General features: G+C 40.5%; 2 protein-coding genes across 2 annotated transcripts in view; both read left to right on the top strand.

Moving 5' to 3' along the window:
* The first annotated feature begins 98 nt into the window (after positions 1–98).
* On the top strand, positions 99–5,235 carry LOC121572718 (fructose-bisphosphate aldolase A). The gene is made up of 7 exons (XM_041884742.2): positions 99–180; positions 1,658–1,776; positions 2,204–2,470; positions 2,673–2,833; positions 3,695–3,953; positions 4,257–4,456; positions 4,730–5,235. The coding sequence occupies exons 2-7, from the start codon at positions 1,665–1,667 to the stop codon at positions 4,820–4,822; spliced, it is 1,092 nt and encodes a 363-aa protein (XP_041740676.1). The 5' UTR covers positions 99–180; positions 1,658–1,664; the 3' UTR covers positions 4,823–5,235.
* A 922-nt stretch (positions 5,236–6,157) lies between these two features.
* The window catches only part of LOC121572707 (integrin alpha-M), an 89,485-nt gene continuing 73,980 nt past the window's right edge, over positions 6,158–21,662 (top strand). The window contains exons 1-6 of the mRNA XM_041884731.2: positions 6,158–6,544; positions 15,718–15,826; positions 19,658–19,761; positions 20,271–20,341; positions 20,472–20,586; positions 20,980–21,107. Coding sequence (XP_041740665.2) covers positions 6,502–6,544; positions 15,718–15,826; positions 19,658–19,761; positions 20,271–20,341; positions 20,472–20,586; positions 20,980–21,107 — 570 coding nt within the window. The 5' untranslated portion in view covers positions 6,158–6,501. The remainder of the gene's footprint in view (positions 6,545–15,717; positions 15,827–19,657; positions 19,762–20,270; positions 20,342–20,471; positions 20,587–20,979; positions 21,108–21,662) is intronic.

Here is a 21,662-nt window from a genome sequence, read left to right as displayed (position 1 = left end):
GTTTTCTTTAATGTCACCGCCCTTCTCCGGTTGCTTGCCATTCTTTTTTTAGCCGGCGACTGAAATGTGAGGGGTCACAATGGGAGGATAAAAAGTGTCCCATTCGGGCCAGGAGGTTGTCGAGAACTTTAATCGAATCTTCTCCCCTCTCTTCTCCCAGCTCTCCTCCAACCCTCCAAGGTAAATTAATCAAATCATATCTTAATAAGAGGGAAATTAATTATTTATTTTCCAACACTTATATCGAGCTAATATATTTATCATATCTTAATTTTAAAAAAATCTGTATTTATTTTTTTAAATCTAGGATAGCAAATGTTAGTAAGGCTCTGGTTGCTTGTACTTTATATATTTGTATATTGCTCATGTAGTATGTGTGTGATATAGAATTGAAAGAGCACTGCAAACATTGTATGCTGGCATTACAAAACTTCTATGAGACTGCAAGAGCAAATGCATGAGTACAATTTTCAGAAGCAATGTTGTTATTATACGATCAATGGTGCATCAATGCTAATCAAAATGTTATGCATGCATTAGATACATCTCTATGCTAAAAACATTAATACAAGATTAATCTCTTAAATGCTCACTCAAGCTAGCATACCACAATGTTGCTTTGCTACATTAGGTATCATTGTTTCTTTGCTTTACGCTAGCCTCCTTAGACCAAAAAGTGGAAATAACTCACTTATTGCTTTTACTCATGCTGCACACTTTTAACTTGGCCTATACTGTACTTAACTGTACTATACTACAGCTACTGCACATAATGTTCTCAACAGAGGCATACCACCACACTGAGTTAGCGACTGAAAGAGGCTGCACACATGCACACACAGTACCCTTCTACATAACCACTCTGAGAGAAACACGAGGTGCTTTGGTAACAGCTGCCATGTTCCGATGTTTATATTTAGTTTGACCTATTGGATTGAGTGGTACTGTGACAAGACGGGGTTGGATAAAGGAGGTGTAGTGTGAGTAGTGGAGGGGAGAGGAGGGGGGAGCAGCCAACAGAAAGGTCAGGGTTAAGAGAGACTAGAAAATGGAAACGGTCATTCACATGCCTATCATGGCTGTGGGGGTGGCTGCTGCAACAGATTCCAGAGCTTAACATGCAGTAGGCAGGCATGCAGCTTATAGACAGAAAGACAGACAACAACAGTCACACAGCAATCTCAAATGGACAGACAGACAGACAACCATAGCTACACAGCACCCTCAAACAGACCTACAGTAAGAAAACAACAGTCATATAGCTCTCTCAAACTGACAGACAGAGAAACAGAAACAGATTATGGGGCATGTTAAGCCTATATATTACAAGAGAGGAAGACAGACAAAAAGAGTAACATTCGAATGACACACAGACAATCACCCATATAGACAGACGCAAATACTTGCCACTTCCTGCATCCATAGCTTACTTCCCTTTTCTTTGAACCTTTTCACATACTGTAATTTTACGGTGAAAGTAGTCTACACTCTTTTCACGTCACTGACTGCTTTTCATGAAATATACCTTTGTTTAAGTCTACCTTTGTTTATTTGCTACTTATCTATTTCTGTATGCGTTCTGTGTATCTCAAGCCCTCTCTCTCCACTCAGAATGTTAACCAGTGTCTCCCCCCTCTTTCTCTTCCTCACTGGTCAGAGTCAAAATGCCTCACGCATTCCCCTTCCTCACTCCTGACCAGAAGAAGGAGCTCAGTGACATCGCTCTCAAGATCGTCGCCAAGGGCAAGGGAATCCTCGCCGCTGACGAGTCTACCGGTACGCAAAGCTGGCCAACACAAACTGGTTGCACACACAATGTTAACACACACACACAGACACACACCTATGGAAAGAAAAGGCACAAATATTGTATGACATGCAAAGACATACTCATAATCAGAACAACTACATTGTCACAATGTATACAATGAGTGTTTTTTCACCTTATTATAACTTCTCCAAAACACCTTATGAGAACCAATAAGGAATACCACACTTCAGCTTGAAATGCTACTTCCAATAAGCCACCATTTCATAGTTCAGTTCAAGTTCATTTTATTTCATTCAGATGGCTAAGGACAATTGAACTACTGAATTGTGTAAATTCGGAATTCAGTTTAACCATAGAGATATAACATAATATTTGTTCTATTTCATTCTGTGAGTCTAACCCTCACTCCCTATCACTCTTTCCCCCCAACAGGCAGCGTTGCCAAGCGCTTCCAGAGCATCAATGCTGAGAACACTGAGGAAAACAGGAGGCTGTACCGTCAGCTCCTCTTCACCGCCGACGAGCGCGCCGGTCCTTGCATTGGTGGCGTCATCTTCTTCCACGAGACCCTGTACCAGAAGACCGATGCCGGCAAGACCTTCCCCGAGCACGTCAAGTCCAGAGGCTGGGTTGTAGGCATCAAGGTTGACAAAGGTGTCGTCCCCCTCGCCGGAACCAACGGAGAGACCACCACCCAGGGTAAGGAGGAAGAATAGGAAGAATCAATGGCATTCCCAACTAATGGGCATACAGACATACAGTACAACAACATACAATCATTTGTATATAAGTTCAAAAATGGTTTTTATATTATTCCAACCTAGATTAAATACTTAGTAGCCTTGGCTTGTGTGAGCCAGAACCAATTTTCTCTCCCTGCCTCAATACATTTCTTTGTCAGGTCTGGATGGCCTGTATGAGCGTTGCGCCCAGTACAAGAAGGACGGTTGTGACTTTGCCAAGTGGCGTTGTGTGCTGAAGATCACCTCCACCACCCCCTCCCGCCTGGCCATCATGGAGAATTGTAATGTCTTGGCTCGTTATGCCAGTATCTGCCAGATGGTAAGAATCACACAACAAATACCCTTTCTTAAGGCCTCAGTGGTCTTGTTAGTTCATTAGCTCAGGTAGTTAAAGCACAGTGCCAACAATGGCAAAGTTGTGGGTTCAATTATCCTATGGCCCTCAAGTTACCTTAGAATCATTGACTCTCTTGAAACAAATGGGTTACACTTTATATAAACTTTCATGAAATAAGCAATTATAAATCTATTAAATGCTTATAAATTCCTCAGAAATTATTAAACTTTTTTTTAAATCACAGTATCAGAAAACACTTTATTTATTTATTTTTTAGATAAGTGTAGAGCAGGGATGGGCAACTGGCGGCCCCCGGCAGTCAGGGTTTCAACTTACTCTTGCGAGTTAGAATAGTAAAATACACTAAGTGTATTTGGTTGTGAATCAGCAGTTTTTCTCTTGTTACGTCAGTCACCGATAGTCAATTAGCCCATGTCAGCATTTATTTTTTTGATTGTTAAGTTAATTTAGCGGCCAGCTATTTAAACTTGTTATCATGGTTGAATTACCGGCCGGGGGGGCCCTGTTGATTTTGGTAGTCAGTCTCACTCATATATCATATTAAAAATGGCAAAATCTTCTCTCTGCTCCATGGCTAAATGTGTAGAATTGCAGCAAACTTTAAAACTAAAACTAAATAAATGTCTCTCCATTGTCAAGAGGGGGGCCACCCACCCCCATCAAAGTTGCCCAACCCTGCTGTAGAGGGATAGAGAGGAAAGATAGGAAGAGAGCCACCCACCACTAACGTTTCACAGTTCGGACTGTTAACTGTCATGGTCAACAACATGCTCCATTGGCTAAAAGTGTCTTTTAGTACTCATGACCTCTCCTCTCTTCTAGCACGGCATTGTCCCGATTGTTGAGCCCGAGATCCTCCCCGACGGTGACCATGACCTGAAGCGCACCCAGTATGTGACTGAGAAGGTCCTGGCCGCAATGTACAAGGCTCTGTCCGACCACCACGTCTACCTGGAGGGTACCCTCCTGAAGCCCAACATGGTCACTGCCGGACACTCCTGCTCACACAAGTACACCCACCAGGAGATCGCCATGGCCACAGTCACCGCCCTGCGCCGCACCGTGCCCCCAGCAGTTCCTGGTGAGCGGCCAACAACACACTGAATACAGCACAATATACAGCACGATACACATATACATTTCTAAACATCCACCTTCACCCTCTCACACTCGATGTTATGACACGTTTTCACAAACACAAACACACTCTCCATGAAAATGGCACTTTCACATGCAGTATGTAGTTACATTATTATATGTTTTATTATAGTGTATATTTCACATACAATTGTGTTGTATGTGAAGTATACAATGTGTTGTTGTATATTCTTTAAGTAGGTTTTTACAATAAAATAACCTCTCTTCTTCCCCTCTTCACCCACAGGCATCACCTTCCTGTCCGGTGGCCAGTCTGAGGAGGAGGCATCCATCAACCTGAACGTCATGAACCAGTGTCCCCTGCACAGGCCATGGGCATTAACTTTTTCCTATGGCCGTGCCCTCCAGGCATCCGCCCTGAAGGCATGGGGTGGAAAGCCTGCGAACGGCAAGGCTGCACAGGAGGAATTCATCAAGAGAGCTCTGGTACAAATAACCAAATATATTTTTCAAATTTATTTGAATAGATTTGGCATATATTTCATATATGATTGTCATATATTTGGCATTATATATAAAAAAAATCATATATTTCATATATTTTGCTCATATTTCATATGCGATTATTTATGGCTGGACAGAGGTCACATGTTTATATTATGGACATATAGGAAGCCACAATGTAAATTCCACACTTAGAAAATATCAGCAGAAAACAAGTTTATGTTGTTCTTATGTTGTTCTTCTTTCCTTCCACAGGCCAACAGCCTGGCCTGCCAAGGCAAGTACGTCGCTTCCGGAGACAGCGCCGCCGCTGGAGAATCACTGTTCGTGGCCAACCACGCTTATTAAGCATGGACACTCACCAGTATCCCTCTCCTAACCCTCCCCCCACCTCCCTGTCCCCTCCACCCACCTCCCTGTCCCCTCCACCCTCCCCCACATGGGGAGTGCCATGTCTTATCCGGCACCTCCTAAGAAGCCGTCTCTACAAGACCCTTTGCAACATCACTCATTCGGTACCTCAGTACGGAGAAAGAGAGAGAAACGGAAACCTTTCTTTGGGCTCTTGCTTCAGAGAGAAGATTACAAAAAAAATTGTTCTGCCTCCATACCCTCTCCCTACCATTTTACAAATTTTTTAGGTGAAGAGATTCCCATCGTCATGTTTTTACACAACATGTAATATTACTCCTGGGTCTGTGACACCTAACTCAGTATAATGTTTGTACTGGAGCCACGGAATAAACAATATGTTGCTTTGCCTTCCTTATTTTATTTCATATTAACTGACAATTTACACAACATAATTGAACAGCCTGCTTGGCGCAATGACTACTTCCTATTTATTTAGAATGTACTGTTATACGCCAGTAAGTATTACCATAGAAAAAAAAAACAAGAAGAGTGGAGACTGTTTAATGTCGACATTCCAGCTCAAAGGCTTTTCTCAACACCAGTCTCACTGGACAATGCACTTTAGCAAACAAGAAGGCACATCAGTAACAAAGAGGCATAGTGGAGACACACCTCTCTTTGAGACAATTAATAAGAATAAGGCATTTGTAAGAAATTATAATAGTAATAATAGAAATTAAGGTAAATATTATCAAGTATATCCACCGGGTGATACGAGCAGTTAACAGCAAATAGATGGCACAGCAGTTGAGCTCAACATAGGGCTGTTATGAAAGCACAAGTGAGTCTGTAAAAAGAAGGTTGTATATTCTGTTGATTACATACATTCATTGGGCAAGAATGTGCATACAAAAGTATCCAAATAAAAGTGCTTAATCATAATCATCTTCATAATAATAATCATCATCATCATGATCCTCAAACTTGTAAACCTTTACCACAACAGATAAAGAGTAGCAAAACAGATATATTGACAAAACAAGAAGGCCAATTGAGCTATAGTAGATTACAACATTGCCATCATTAGCGAGGGGGTGTTGACAAAGAGAGACAAAGTCAGACAGAAAGTGAGAGAAAGAGAGGGATGTTAAATGGCAGGGGTCCCCAATTACTTTCAGCCGTCGCCCAAATTTTCCTTGAGCGGATAGTTGTACACTGCAAATTGACCCAAAAATATATATTATTTGGCAAAACAGAATAATTTCAAACCTTGATTACAGTGAGATACGATCACATATGCCTCTCTATTTATGCGTGGGAATACTTTTTCTTGGTTTCTTGGTGATTTTACAGTATTTTATGTAAAAAAAAAAATATATATATATTTGTTATTGTTTTTTCCCCAAATAAAATCACCTGCAAGCCGAATTTGGCCCGCGGGCCGCCTATTGGGGAATCGTGTTATATGGCAAGAGAAAGATGGAAAGCCAAATGGCGAGAGAGTGGAAAACATTGGATTAAATATTGGAGGCCTTTCACTCCATCAGTTCAGCTGCTACTTGGAAATGTGTAACCGAAGCCATTTCCTCTTTTTCAAGTTCCTCTTCTCAAACTGACACAACTATAAGACCTCAGAACTCAGACCTCTCCTTCCATTCGCGGTCCATGGGAGCATGACAATGGATTGGATAATACCCCTTTCATTCTACTTATCAGGTAGGCAAAATATATTTACTGTAACATTGCTGGAAAAAATAACGTTCAGTTTTACTTGTCCATAGTCTGCCAATATTTTACTTTTCTAGTCATTTTGTGTATCATCCAATGACATAACACATGCACATTTGGAAAGAAGTTGGGAAAATAAATCAGGGAAGCTTCTTTAAGTGCAAATGCATAGCAATTGGTTGCTAATCCCAGATGATTGATTGTCTTCCCATACATAAATGCTTGATAGAGACTTTTATACATTTACACAGAACTTATTATTTATATATTTACAGTCTTGATTTTGCATCTCCACAGACTACATTTGTGACTTTTATGGATCCGTTTTTGCAGATCCATTGATACATTTTAGACATCCTCAGTTCTCACTTGTCATTCTTCCTCCTCGTACAAAACTACTATTACTGCTACTACTAGTACTACTAGTACTACTACTACAGTAGTGACTTTGGGCTTGCTACACTATTACTAAAGCCCTGTTTCCATAGAAATCTATCTCCATATAATGTGAGGGTGTGAGTAAATGCAAGCTTACGTTTTATGTTGAAACCTTGTGGTAGGAAACATTATGAAGCCACAGGTTATTGCCTTCCTCTGACCATGTTGGGTTCTCTAGTTCTTTAATAGAGGGCCATACCAGTATTATTGAAAGTGTAGCATGCTTACAGCTATGAAAATGTTTCTAAGCTTTTACACATGAAACTTACTTAGTGTAATTATGAACCTGTCCATGATGCATAAACATCAGCCCCTTTATTCACACTCATAATGTATTACAAGACTTGCTACAGTATAAGCATTAATAACACTATAAGTGCTTGTTATATACACTGAACAACAATATAAACACAAAAGTATTGGTCCCATGTTTCATGAGCTGAAATAAAAGATCCCTGAAAGTTTCCATATGCACAAAAAGCCTATTTCTCTCAAATTTATTTACATCCCTGTTAATGAGCATTTATTCTTTGCCAAGATAATCCATCCACCTGACAGGTGTGGCATATCAAGAAGCTGATTAAACAGCATGATCATTACACAGGTGTACATTGTGCTGGGGACAATAAAAGGCCACTCTAAAATGTGCAGTTCTCTCACACAACACAATGCCACAGATGTCTTAAGTTTTGAGGGAGCGTGCATTTGGCATGCTGACTGCAGGAATGTCCACCAGAGCTGTTGCCAGAGAATTACAGTAAATGTTAATTTATCTACCATAAGCCGCCTCCAACGTCGTTGTAGAGAATTTGGCAGTATGTGCAACCGGCCTCACAACCGCATTGTGTGGGCGAGCAGTTTGCTGATGTCAACATTGTAAACAGAGTGCCCCGTGGTGGAGGTGGGGTTATGGTGTCGGCAGGCATAAGCTATGGACAACGAGATGTGTCACACTGCATGAGGCAAATGGTGGTCACACCAAATGCTGACTGGTTTTCTGATCCACGCCCCTACCCTTTTTTAAGGTATCTGTGACCAACAGATGCATTTCTGTATTCCCAGTCATGTGAAATCCAGTTGAAGGCCTAATGAATTTATTTCAATTGACTGATTTCTTTTTATAAACTGTAACTCAGTAAAATCTTTGAAATTGTGGCATGTTGCGTTTATATTTTTGTTCAGTATATTTTGCCAAATGGTTTAGTGTGTGTGCGTACTGTGTTGCAACATGTCATCAAGAGGTCATCAATTCATGCACGTACAGTGGCTTGAGAAAGTATTCACCCTTCTTTGGCATTTTAACTATTTTGTCGCCTTACAACCTGGAATTAAAATATATTTGGGGAGTTTGTATCATTTGATTTACCCAACATGCCTACCACTTTGAAGATGCAAAATATATTTTTTTTGTGAAACAAACAAGAAAAAAAACAGAAAACTTGAGCGTGCATAACAATTCACCCCCCTAAAGTCAATACTTTTGTAGAGCCACCTTTTGCAGCAATTACAGCTGCAAGTCTCTTGGGGTATGTCTCTATAAGCTTGGCACTTCTAGCCACTGGGATTTCTGCCCATTCTTCAAGGCAAAACTGCTCCAGCTCCTTCAAGATGGATGGGTTCCGCTGATGTACAGCAATCTTTAAGTCATACCACAGATTCTCAATTGGATTGAGGTCTGGGCTTTGACTAGGCCATTCCAAGACATTTAAATGTTTCCCCTTAAACCACTCGAGTGTTGCTTTAGCAGTATGCTTAGGGTCATTGTCCTGCTGGAAGGTGAACCTCCGTCCCAGTCTCAAATCTCTGGAAGACTGAAACAGGTTTCCCTCAAGAATTTCCCTGTATTTAGCGCCATCCATCATTCCTTCAATTCTGACCAGTTTCCCAGTCCCTGACGAAGAAAAACATCCCCACAGCATGATGCTGCCACCACCATGCTTCACTGTGGGGATGGTATTCTCGGGGGGATAAGAGGTGTTGGGTTTGCTTCAGACATACGTTTTCCTTGATGGCCAAAAAGCTCACTTTTAGTCTCATCTGACCAGAGTACCTTCTTCCATATGCTCAATTTTAGTGTTTGTTTGGGGAGTCTCCCCCATGCCTTTTGGCGAACACCAAACGTGTTTGCTTCTGTTTTTCTTTAAGCAATGGCTTTTTTCTCGCCACTCTTCCGTATAGCCCAGCTCTGTGGAGTGTACGGCTTAAAGTGGTCCTATGGACAGATACTCCAATCTCCGCTGTGGAGCTTTGCAGCTCCTTCAGGGTTATCTTTGGTCTCTTTGTTGCCTCTGATTAATGCCCTCCTTGCCTGGTCCGTGAGTTTTGGTAGGCGGCCCTCTCTTGGCAGGTTTGTTGGGGTGCCATATTCTTTAAATTTTTTAATAATGGATTTAATGGTGCTCCGTGGGATGTTCAAAGTTTCTGATACTTTTTTATTACTCAACCCTGATCTGTACTTCTCCACAACTTTGTCCCTGACCTGTTTGGGACTCTTGGTGGTGGCTCTTGCTTAGTGGTGTTGCAGACTCTGAGGCCTTTCAGAACAGGTGTATATATACTGAGATCATGTGACACTTAGATTGCACCCAGGTGGACTTTATTTAACTAATTATGTGACTTCTGAAGGTAATTGGTTGCACCAGATCTCATTTACCGATTCAAGACCAAGACCGGGAGGGGGTCAAGGGGTCCGAGACCTTCATTGTAATTTTGTCAAATCACCAACATAATAAGAGTTCAAAATGTCCAGTATTTCTGTGATCATATTTCAGAAGAACATATAGATTCTTTAGAAATTCAGAATGGTGAAATAATGCATGCTCAGGGCAAATAGAGCCACTCTACAAAATATTACTAACCCAAACACAGTGGGGAACAATGTGGGCCTTCTACGCTTTCAGAGAAAGGCTAAGGATTTATAAAATAATAACATTAATAATTATTATATTATTCTTTTCAATTATGTTCTGATTTAATCTCTTCAGTTTTTTGTTAGAAAGGAAAGAGAAGAGAAAAAAAGATCCAATCAGAATTTTTATTTAGTGTTCTATGGAGAGATAAATCTAGCTAGCTAAGTAAGCCATTGGCTAGGCCTTCAGAAGCTTGATAGAAGGCATCTACCATTCAAATGTATTAGGGCAAAATGTTGGAGTGACAGTGGAATCAACCAATCACATTAACTTCACATTAACAAAAGCTAGCTAGCTAGACCATGGGAAAACATATGGAAGGCCAACAGGTCACTGTGCAATTGCTAGCTAGCTTTTGTTGTAGGCTAGTTTGCAGCGGCTGCAGGAGGTATTATCGAAGAGGATGATGTTGCTAATTTGTTAGCTTCTCCCTTTTCAAGAATAACTTTCAACAAGAAGTTAAGTTAAAAATTATCATCATCTGGTGAGTGGAACTGCGATTTGTTATTGCAGCTGGCATGCTGTTGTTAGCCATCTCTTTGAAAATAACTTGTGAGTGAAACATATGTTGCATTTAAACTTTAGATCACCTGTTACTTTGTGTGCTAATCGTGAAATGTTTTTTTTTGCAATGGGAAGTAATAGTTGTACATTTCGATTGGGAAATGCTTAGCCTAATGGTTGTGTTTTTGTATTCTTATGATTGGGACCTAATGGCTTATTATGTCCGAGTGAATGGACTGCTTATCCTTTAACATCATGCTGTGTGTGACTGCTGTCTTTCCATCTGCCATATGCAGTGGTGCAGTGGTGTAGTGGTGCCTGGAGAAGTGGGTCCTGTGTGAAGAAAATGTGCCCTGTGTAAAAAATTATTGATGTTCTAAGTCCACAACCATGTTTAAACCACATCAGGAGACAATTTTTGTGGTCTGGGAAAAATCTAACAAATATATTTTTGGAGGGTGTAGTTGCCCTTTATTTCATTTGAGCAAAACAAATGCCCTCCCCATTGATACAAATCAGCATTATATAATTCTGTCAGGTAGGCCTACATTGCAGTCAAAATGTATTTGGGAAGGTTTTTTGGGAAAGCCTTTAGAAATGTTCATGACGACTGAATTGTGCATCGCAAATAGCCTACTAACCAAGACTACGGACAAAACTTTTTCAAGACCTGGTCAGCTCTCAACTGGTTGTTGCCTTAGTTAGCATTTACTGGTCGATACCAGAAGTTGAAACGTCTTTCCACCTACCAGCTCCCGATGTCATTCTTCTGTGAGCTGCTCCATGCAACAACCAGTTGAGAGCTGCGCGCTCTTGCTGCCTACAGATGGTATTCCGCTGAAACTAGGCTATGTCTGCTGCACACGTGAATATTTCATAATAATATTTAATATTATGAAAGATAATATTAAATATTATTTAATAATATTTCATGTGCTTTGTGATTGTGTAGGCTACTTTGTGCATGATTTTGAGAACGGTGATCAGCAATAGCCAGTGAGAGCTGGCCAGAGAAGAAGCCAGTGAGATGACATTGTTTTGCATCACCCAGAATGTGTAGACTCTCGAGCAGGAGCAATGACTAATACCAGAGCAAAGTTGGCTATTCTCGGACGCTATTTACGTGAAATAGTATGCGTCTGCATTTGCCTTTAACAAGAGCCAAAGTTTCAAATCTTTACAGCTCTGAAGTTCACCAGCAATGTTATTCAATTCAAAATCGTGGCTAGATATTTCAACTCTGTATGGCAAGTTTGAATGTCTGATTGAAAATGTTTATGAGGCTGTTTTGAGCCACAGCTCGTTGAATCTACATTAAATCTAATCACATCATTATTTTCGCAAGACAACATAGCTACTTGAACTAACGCGTTAGTAAACCCGCTAACATTACAATCATGCAGTACAGTTAGTCAGGAAGCAGTTTAGCAGTTACACTGGCGAGCCCCGGTGGCAATAAATTAATAAAACCAAAAGCTTACCTTGACTTGGAAGAGTTCCAGTGTTGGATAGCCATAGCCAGCTAGCGAACATAGCATCCCCCTCTGTTTGAGCCGGGTGTTTGAGTAGGCCAAACTAGCTAGCTGCATTGGCTAGCTAAGTAAGTGATAGTGAAAGTAAACATTTTTTTAAAGAATAAATGAATTTCTTCAAAACTGTTCAACTATTTTCTTGCTCTCACTTTGAGTCAACTACTCGCCACATTTGATGCACTGCAGTGCTAGCTAGCTAGCTGTTGCTTATGCTTTCAGTACTAGATTCATTCTCTGATCTTTTGATTGGGTGGACAACATGTCAGTTCATAATGCAAGAGCTCTGATAGGTTGGAGGACGTCTTCCGGAAGTTGTCATAATGGCTGTGTAAGTCTATGGAACGGGTGAGAACCAGGAGCCTCCTAGGTTTTGTATTGAAGTCAAAGTACCCAGAGGAGGATGGGAACTACAGTGAGGGAAAAAGTATTTGATCCCCTGCTGATTTTGTACATTTGCCCACTTACAAAGAAAATCAGTCCATAATTTTAATGCTAGGTTTATTTGAACAGTGAGAGACAGAATAACAACAAAATAATCCAGAAAAACGCATGTCAAAAAATGTTATAAATTGATTTGCATTTTAATGAGGGAAATAAGTATTTGACCCCCTCTCAATCAGAAAAGTTCCTGGCTCCCAGGTGTCTTTTATACAGGTAACGAGCTGAGATTAGGAACACACTCTTAAAGGGAGTGCTCCTAATCTCAGTTTGTTACCTGTATAAAAGACACCTGTCCACAGAAGCAATCAATCAATCAGATTCCAAACTCTCCACCATGGCCAAGACCAAAGAGCTCTCCAAGGATGCCAGGGACAAGATTGTAGACCTACACAAGGCTGGAATGGGCTACAAGACCATCGCCAAGCAGCTTGGTGAGAAGGTGACAACAGTTGGTGCGATTAATCGCAAATGGAAAAAACACAAAATAACTGTCAATCTCCCTCGGCCTGGGGCTCCATGCTAGATCTCACCTCGTGAAGTTGCAATGATCATGAGAACGGTGAGGAATCAGCCCAGAACTACACAGGAGGATCTTGTCACTGATCTCAAGGCAGCTGGGACCATAGTCACCAAGAAAACAATTGGTAACACACTACGCCGTGAAGGACTGAAATCCTGCAGCGCCCGCAAGGTCCCCCTGCTCAAGAAAGCACATATACATGCCCGTCTGAAGTTTGCCAATGAACATCTGAATGATTCAGAGGAGAACTGGGTGAAAGTGTTGTGGTCAGATGAGACCAAAATCGAGCTCTTTGGCATCAACTCAACTTGCCGTGTTTGGAGGAGGAGGAATGCTGCCTATGACCCCAAGAACACCATCCCACCGTCAAACATGGAGGTGGAAACATTATGCTTTGGGGGTGTTTTTCTGCTAAGGGGACAGAAAAAAATTTCCCTCATTAAAATGCAAATCAATTTATTACACTTTTGACATGCGTTTTTCTGGATTTTTTTGTTGTAATTCTGTCTCTCACTGTTCAAATAAACCTACCATTAAAATTATAGACTGATCATGTCTTTGTCAGTGGGCAAACGTACAAAATCAGCAGGGGATCAAATACTTTTCTCCCCTCACTGTAGCTGTCCTCCGGCTACAACATGGTGCTACCCTACAGAGTGCTGTTGAGGCTACTGTAGACCTTCATTGCAAAACAGTGTGTTTTATTCAATTATTTGGTGACGTGAATATATTTAGTATAGTTTATCTAAAAAGGAAAACTTTTTTAATGTTTTACTTTTAATTTTTATAAAATTCACTGAGGAGAATGGTCCTCCCTTTCCTCCTCTGAGGAGCCTCCACTGCCTCCACTACACCACTGGCCCTTTGTGTTTTACAAAAAGTGCACTCTCCTACATGAGTGCGCTGGTATTATGGTTGCTGTCCTTTCAGCATCACGAGCCTGTCACACACTGAAGGTCCAATAGGTTTGCCACTGCTCAAACATGTCTATAATAGATATAAAGACTTTTACAATTTTCCCCTGGCTCCCCTTACTAATAGTGAGCGCACAACTTTCCAACAATTTCCCCCACTCTTCCCTACCAGGGAGTCAAGGAAATTCTGACAAAGTTTTAGGATATCTTTCAATGAAAGTAAAGGACAGTAATGTTATGAGTAAAGTAGGAATCCCAGGTTTCAATAGGCGATAAGATATTAATGTTTCTAGTAAGGAGTGTATATATTTGGCCTGGTGAAGCGGTTTTATACGCTGACTGAATTAAGCTGATAATTATGGGTTTTTTACTCCGCTGGTCTCAGGAAGAAATTAGGAGTCTTCACCAATGTTTCCTCTTAGCTGCATGTGTGCACGGGCACGCAGCTCCGCTTGGACTGCTCTGCAGAATAAATATCAGCCCACGCAGAGAAGCACGAAATTGAACTTCACTCAACTTTCTAGTTTTCACCTTTAGTTAACACTATCAACATTTCCCTCTACTGTGGGAATTGCGAACATTAGCCACTTTCAATGCAACATACCGAAACAAAACGAACTATGCAAGAGATTTTCTTGTAGGTAGAACACACAGGAGTAGGATTCTGTTGCATTGACACCTACTCTAAAGACCGGTACGGCATAACCAATCAGAGCTGCAGTATCCCTATATGCAAGTAGACCATTGCCATATATGGATCTGTGCCATTCCTTTGAACTGGATTGTGTTTCCAGCATGAGTGGTTGCGAATAGATGCGCTTGTTTTGAGATCAAAGCGAGAGCTGCATGTAGCCACTTGTGCACATTTATTAATATTTTTTGCTAGTAAGTCAGTTATTAGCCCAGTTATAGCTAATTTCTAGTCAGCAATGGGGGAGTGGTTGCTTATTATAAGAGCACAAAACGTATGCATTTCTAGCCATCTTTGAAAAGGTAAAGAGCATTTTTTTCTGTCTTAAAGAGGCAGTGTTGTATTTTGAGAAAGGCTTGAATAAGCTAAGTAGCCAATAGGCAGAGGGTAGCATAATTTGTCTGATTCTCTGTAATAATGGGATGGGAATAATAATGAACTTTATTTTGTAAAGTGGTTTCTTGCATCAAACAACACCTTTTCAGTCACCTCCTTGTCTGAAGGACAAGTGGATAAACAGTCTCACGGAATGTAGGCCTACAATGAACACCACACATTGGCTGCTACTGTAGGCTGAATGATAGAACAGCTATTTCCATGATAAAATGTTACTGGATGCATTTTCTCCATTGATTTTGATGGTAGACCATTCTGATAGGCCTACATTATGATCAGAAAGCCACAGTAGACTACTTGGCCACTGTTATAACTGTAACTTAAAGTGGGTATAGCCTCATTGTTCACAATAAACACATGCCAGAAATTGCACAGAATTTTCATAACGTTCAAGTTTGCGCTCAGCAGACCTGAAATTTGCTCAGTGCCCCAAAAAATTTGAGGGAACATTGGTCCTCACTGTCCAAGACCGAGTTAAGACTGAGTAAAAATGTATCCGACACCAAGACATGACCAAGACACTCGATATGTGGTCTTGAGACCAGACTCGTACTACAACACTGTGAGACATACATGCACAAATGGAATGTTACTATTTTTGTCTCTTACATTTTGCATGTAACACTGAGTCAGACAGCATGAGGACATAAGTTGAGGATTTACATTTAATCGAGACCTGTCATCACACTCACAAAACATCAAAACTGTTTCAATATCTTACACTCTTCAATACATTCTCATGCATGTTTTGAAAGAAAAAGTGGAATGTTTGGGTTGTGGTAATGCTGTTTCTGGTATATTTTCTCCTCCGCTTAGTGCCTCAAGGTGCTTTGGCTTTTAACATTGACCCTGTTGCTTGGATGTACGTCAGCAAACCTGCTGCTGCTGGGTTTGGGTACAAGGTGGTACAGAAGAGCCAAACAAGGTAAGAGAAAGCATAGAACTCATGGAGGTAAGCCTAGTGACTTGGTTAGACTTTTTAAATTTTTATTATGTGATTTTTCCTCAGTGGACAGTTTATTAGGTTTGTAGAGGCTTGCTATATAAAGCAGGCAGACAGGCATCGAGGTACTCAGTTACTGTTCGATTGAACGATAGAATGGGCAAATCAAGTGACCTAAGCGACTTTGAGCATGGTATGATCGTCGATGCCAGGCGTACCGGTTCAAGTATCTCAGAAACGTCCAGCCTCCTGTGCTTTTCACGCACAACAGTGTCTAGGATTTAGCGAGAACGGTGTGACAAACAAAAAAACATCCAGTCAGCGGCAGTCCTGTGGGAAAAAACAGCTAATTGATGAGAGGTTGAAGGAGAATGGCAAGAATCACGCAAGCTAACAGGAGGGCCACAAACAGGCAAATAACAGCGCAGTACAACAGTGGTGTGCAGAACTGCATCTCAGAACTCACAACTTGTCGGTCCTTGTCATGGATGGGCTATTGCAGCAGATGACCACATAGCTAAAAACAAGAAGTGGAGCTAGTGGGCACGCGATCACCAACACTGGACAATTGAGGAGTGGAAAAACATTGCCTGGTCCGACGAATCCCAGTTCCTGTTGCGTCATGTTGATGGCAGAGTCAGGATTTTGGCGTAAGCAGAATGAGTCTATCGCCACAGTGGTGTAATGGTGTGGGGAATGTTTTCTTGGCACACGTTAGGTCCCTTGATACCTATTGAACGTTTCCATGCCCGAAGAAATCAGGCTGTTCTGAAGGCAAAGGGGAGTCCGACCCGGATCTAGATGGGTGTACCTAATAAACTGTCTGTGAGTGTATATTTCTACACTATGATATTGGAATAATACTGTGAAATTGTGAAAATTATGATGCCCTTTTAGTGTAAGAGCTGTTTGAAAAGGCTGTCTGAAATTTCAGCCTGTTTTGGTGGGATGGATTTTTGGGTAAAAGACCAATAAGAAAGCATTCCAAACCTCTCTGCTAATAACAGCTAGTTTTCAGTTTTCCCCTTCTAACTCAGACCACTCCCAGACAGTCCTAGCAAAATTTTGGCTTGAGAAATTGCTTTTGGCTAAGAAGCTTTTTTTTCAAAAATATTATTCTTGAAAACAATCACAGTAAGGTACTTAAATGTTACCCAGAAATTATTTGATATTGAGGGAAGAAAATGTCTGGATTGGAACTTTCACATGTTTGCTTGGGCTTTTTAGTACAAAGGTATTTGAATACTTTTTTTAATTGTAAGATACAAAAGTAATAGTTATGCTTTTTTTCTTAATTTCAAACGTACATAAAAAAGAACCCTTCTGATGAACCAAACTAGTAACATATAAAAGTAATAGTTAAGCTTTTGTCTTAATTTCAAATGTAAATATGAACCCTTCTGATAAATCAAACTACCAAGCCCAGTTCAGATACAACAGCCAACATAAGACAAGATAAGACAAAACTAGTCAGTTTTAAAATAGATGCAATGGAATGCAGACCGTGGGGGATAGAAAAAGGACTCCGGATTGGCGCACATTCAACAAATCTTATCTAACAAAGTGGATATTCCGCCATGATTAATTTATTGTAACAGGCCCACAATGTGGTCACTTAACTCTTGTGTGGTGTTCGGGTCTGTGGGACCCATTTTCAATGTTTACTAAAATAAAAATTATACAATTAATACTTTTTTCAACCTGAGACTCATTGGCCTTGGCTCATTTTCTGTGAATAACGTGTAAAATAACATATTTTCATTGAGTGCACACTGTGCACCCTCCTACACATTTATATTACATATGTGGTGTTCGGGTCCACTGGACCCAAGGGTAATAAAAGTGTGGGAAAGTGTGTAGGTGAAAACAAGTAAAAATGAAACAAAAAGGTTTGCTGTGTGCCTTCACTCTGTCTTCCTCCTCCCTAGGCCTGCTGTTTCAACATAGCACCAAGAACCTGTCTGTCTCCCTGCCTGTCTCCCACTTTTCTCGCACTCTTTACCCTTTGTAGTGTGTGAAACTACACAATGTCTTGCGGGAACCTGCACAATGTTATTACAATACATTATTTCAATACATTATTTCGATATAGTGTAAAAATGCAGTATTTTCCCACACTCTACCCCAGCCAGGTGCAAATTGGGGGAGGGACACAACAAATAAATAGCTTTGCATGTGTGGCTCTTTACCACAATCAATCAGTTTGGCAAAAAAAATCTCTGCTCAGAGGGCCTTAGACATTTTTTTTGCAGAGAGAGAAGCTAGTGTGGAAGAAGCGTCTTCCACTTTGGAAGATGAAGAATTTTCAGAATATGAGGATCATGTCTCTGGACCGCCTTGCCTTGTTTCACAACCCTGGGCCCAACGTTACTGTTGATGAGCAGCTTATGCCATTTAGGGGCCGCTGCCCCTTCAGGCAGTACATACCGTCTAAACCCACAAATAATGGAATCAAGATCTGGGCTGCCTGTGATGCTGCTACATCATATGCGGGGAACTTGCAAGTGTATACTGGGAAGCCAGATGGAGGAGCCCCTGAGATGGGTTGTCCTAGACATGACACAGGGACTCCGTGGCCACAACATCACATGCAATAACTTTTTTACTTCGCACAAGCTGGGACAGGAGCTCCTCAAGAGGAAGCTGACGATGGTAGGAACAGTATGAAAAAACAAAACCAGAGCTCCCACCTCAGCTGTTGAATACACGGAACAGGCCTATCAATTCCTCTAAGTTTGTGTTCACGGCCAACACGTCCCTAGTGTCCTACGTGCCAAAGAAAGGCAAAAATGTGGTACTCATGAGTATGCTGCATAGGGATGGGAGAATCTGTGGCCAGGAACATCAAAAACAAGACATCATAATGGATTACAATGCCACAAAAGGAGGGGTGGACAATTTAGACAAGCTGGTGACTGGCTACAGCTGCAAAAGAAGAACCCTACGCTGGCCACTTGTGATATTCATCAACAACTTGGACATCTCGACATGTATTGGGGTTGACATCCATACAAGCATTATACCCTGATTTTTACCTCAACATAGTGTGAAATACACATATAAGTAATAGCCTAAATGTAGACACATTTTGCTGGGTGGCAATGAGGAGATTCGGGATCTTTCCCCCACGGCATCTTTCCCCCACTCGTTTCCATGGCATTTCCATTGTTTTGGTCGAGTTCCATTGACCTCTTTACCGCATCTATGTTGTGTTGTAGAACAGCTGACTGAAGACCGGGCATTCAGATCAAACAGATGAGACGCGTAGTTGAGACCGTTTCCATGGTAACGGTGCCTCTTTACAATGACGTGATGAAACTTTGAAACAAAGTTGCCACTTGTTGTAGCAAGGTGTTGTAGCAAACGAGTATCATGAAATACATGCACCAGAAACAGGCCAAAATGTGTGACTTGTCAGAGAAATATTAGCAAGGCTAAGCAAGGCTAGCTATAGCTGCAGCAAAATAGCTAGCTAGCCATCTGCTTGGCTAGTTAGCCAGCTGCTTGGCTAAAACAGAATGTTGGCACATTGTTCTCTGATTGGCTAAATGGATCAGTCTCATCGCAAAACTTTAGCTCAAGATTTGGCATGTTGAATCTTGGAAATTCCAGCAGCCGACCTGAGACGTTCTAAAACTAGACCGTTCAGATCAAGTAAACTTAGTTCTAAATCTGCATAAAAATGTCTCGTCGTGTCTTATGTATCTGAACTTGGTTTTATAGTTTTTGGTGTTGTATTTTTTCTACTACAGACATTTCATAAATGTTGGTAAATTAATATAACATAAACATACCTCTGACCTCTCTCACAAGCTTGCTCATAAGTGCCCCCCTGGAGCAGCATCAGAAAAATCAGAGGGGACAAGTTTACCAATGTCTGGTCGGAAAATCATCTTGCACACCATTGGTAATACAAGGTATCTATGGTAGAATATACTACTCAAATATGCATGTTCATTAGCAATGGGACATTTCTTGATTACTGTTGAGCCTACCTGTGCTGTCGGATGAAAACCTTGTAATTCTATTGTTGCAAATTTTCCTAATTTTCTTTCCATGTATTGAAAGGAGTCACTTCCCTCAATGTACTATAAACATTATATGACTCTAGGACCAAGAAAGTGTAATCACAATAGCTTTTGAAGTTTCATAATTGTATGTTCGTTAACAGTAAAATATGGCCGTTTTTTTTCCATTTCCTGAAGAGTTTCTCTTTTGGAGATATGAGATTTTCATCTGACAACGACGATAGACTTCTGTAGAATAAGAGATGAGTTGAGAGATGATACTTGACTAATCTCTAACAAGAAAATCGAATAATATTGTTTTGTTTTTGGGGTCTAATAATACAAATACAAATCTAAAATACTATATTTCAGTAATCCAGATGTTTATACCTCAAATTCTCCCCTGTTGTGTTTTAAAGTTCCCAGTCATGGGACCAATATGTCTCTTGGTTTGTCAATGACAATGGATCCAGTGTCACTAAAGACAATGGTGAGTGGAATGTGTGTTCACTTCTTAGCCATATTGATGAAAAACCACAAGGAAATAATAACATTGGTGCATTGCTTTTCATGATTATTATCATATTGTTCATCATCTTCCCACCTTATGTTCCTTATAGGTATGCGGGCCAACCATCCCAAGAGAGTGTAAAACCATCACCACCTACAATGGGATGTGCTTTGAAATTGACCCAAGTCTTAATGTGAGACAACCTGTGCCTTCATTTCTGGAAGGTAATCCAAGGTTGTAATAAGGTAGTAGGGTTGGTTGAGTAAACATAGCTTTCATAAACAGACTTTCAAATCTTAAATATATAAAAATAAAATAGACCTATTGTGGTACAGATGCTGTCTTTTTTGTGTGCGTCCCGCCACAGCATGCCACATAATTATGGTGGGTTATCAGCGCCAATTCTTCAAATGCAATGCTTAAATGCTCAATTGGAATGCAAAAATGATAAATACAATGCTTAAATGCTCAATTGCAATGTGACAATGACAAACGCAATGCCTTAATATTACATTGCATTTAAGCATTTACATTAAGCACTTACGGTGGGGGTCTCTACCATTTCACTTCACATTATTTTTGCTCTCTTTTGCTTCTTTTCTGTACATTTTGACCAGAATGCCCTGGACAAACAGACATAGCCTTTATATTGGATGGATCAGGAAGTGTTACCGGAACGGAATTTAACCAAATGAAAGCCTTCGTGAAAGATCTGATCAGGGAATTTCTGGGAAGGGATACTAAGGTAAGAATTACTTTTACATGTTATTATAGAAAGAAGAGCTAAAAGCTGCACTGTTTTAATTGCATTCTTTGGTGATTACTCAAAATATCATTGGTGATCAGGGTTGAGGTCGGGAAAAAAATCATATATTTTCAATGATTTCTCAATAAACTGAAAAGGAGGAGCTATTTATCATCCTTTTGTTTTATTCAAATCACTCTGAATTGAGTGGCTTCAATTAGAATTGACCCCAACCCTGATATTGCTCAACATGACAATATTTACTCAAATATGCAACATGTAGTTATTAGTTTATGTAGACGAGATCAACAATAAAAATGTCACTGAAATATTCATATGACTAAGCTTCTTGTTGGTATTTTGAGTGTCTCCATTATACTGATAGATACAGTCACGACCAAAATTGGCACCCTTGATAAAGATGAGCAAAAAAGACTCTAAAATAAATAATACAAAGAGTGAGCTATATTGAATGCCAAAACAAAAAGGTAAATTATATTATACTAATACAATTGAACTTTACCCAGTACCAGGACATTATAGCCAAAAACCTGG

This window comes from Coregonus clupeaformis, chromosome 1 (genome assembly GCF_020615455.1).
Source record: "Coregonus clupeaformis isolate EN_2021a chromosome 1, ASM2061545v1, whole genome shotgun sequence".
NCBI classification, from domain to species: domain Eukaryota; kingdom Metazoa; phylum Chordata; class Actinopteri; order Salmoniformes; family Salmonidae; genus Coregonus; species Coregonus clupeaformis.
The sequence above is the reverse complement of the archived record's forward strand: the minus strand, read 5'-3'. Positions and strand labels throughout refer to the sequence as shown.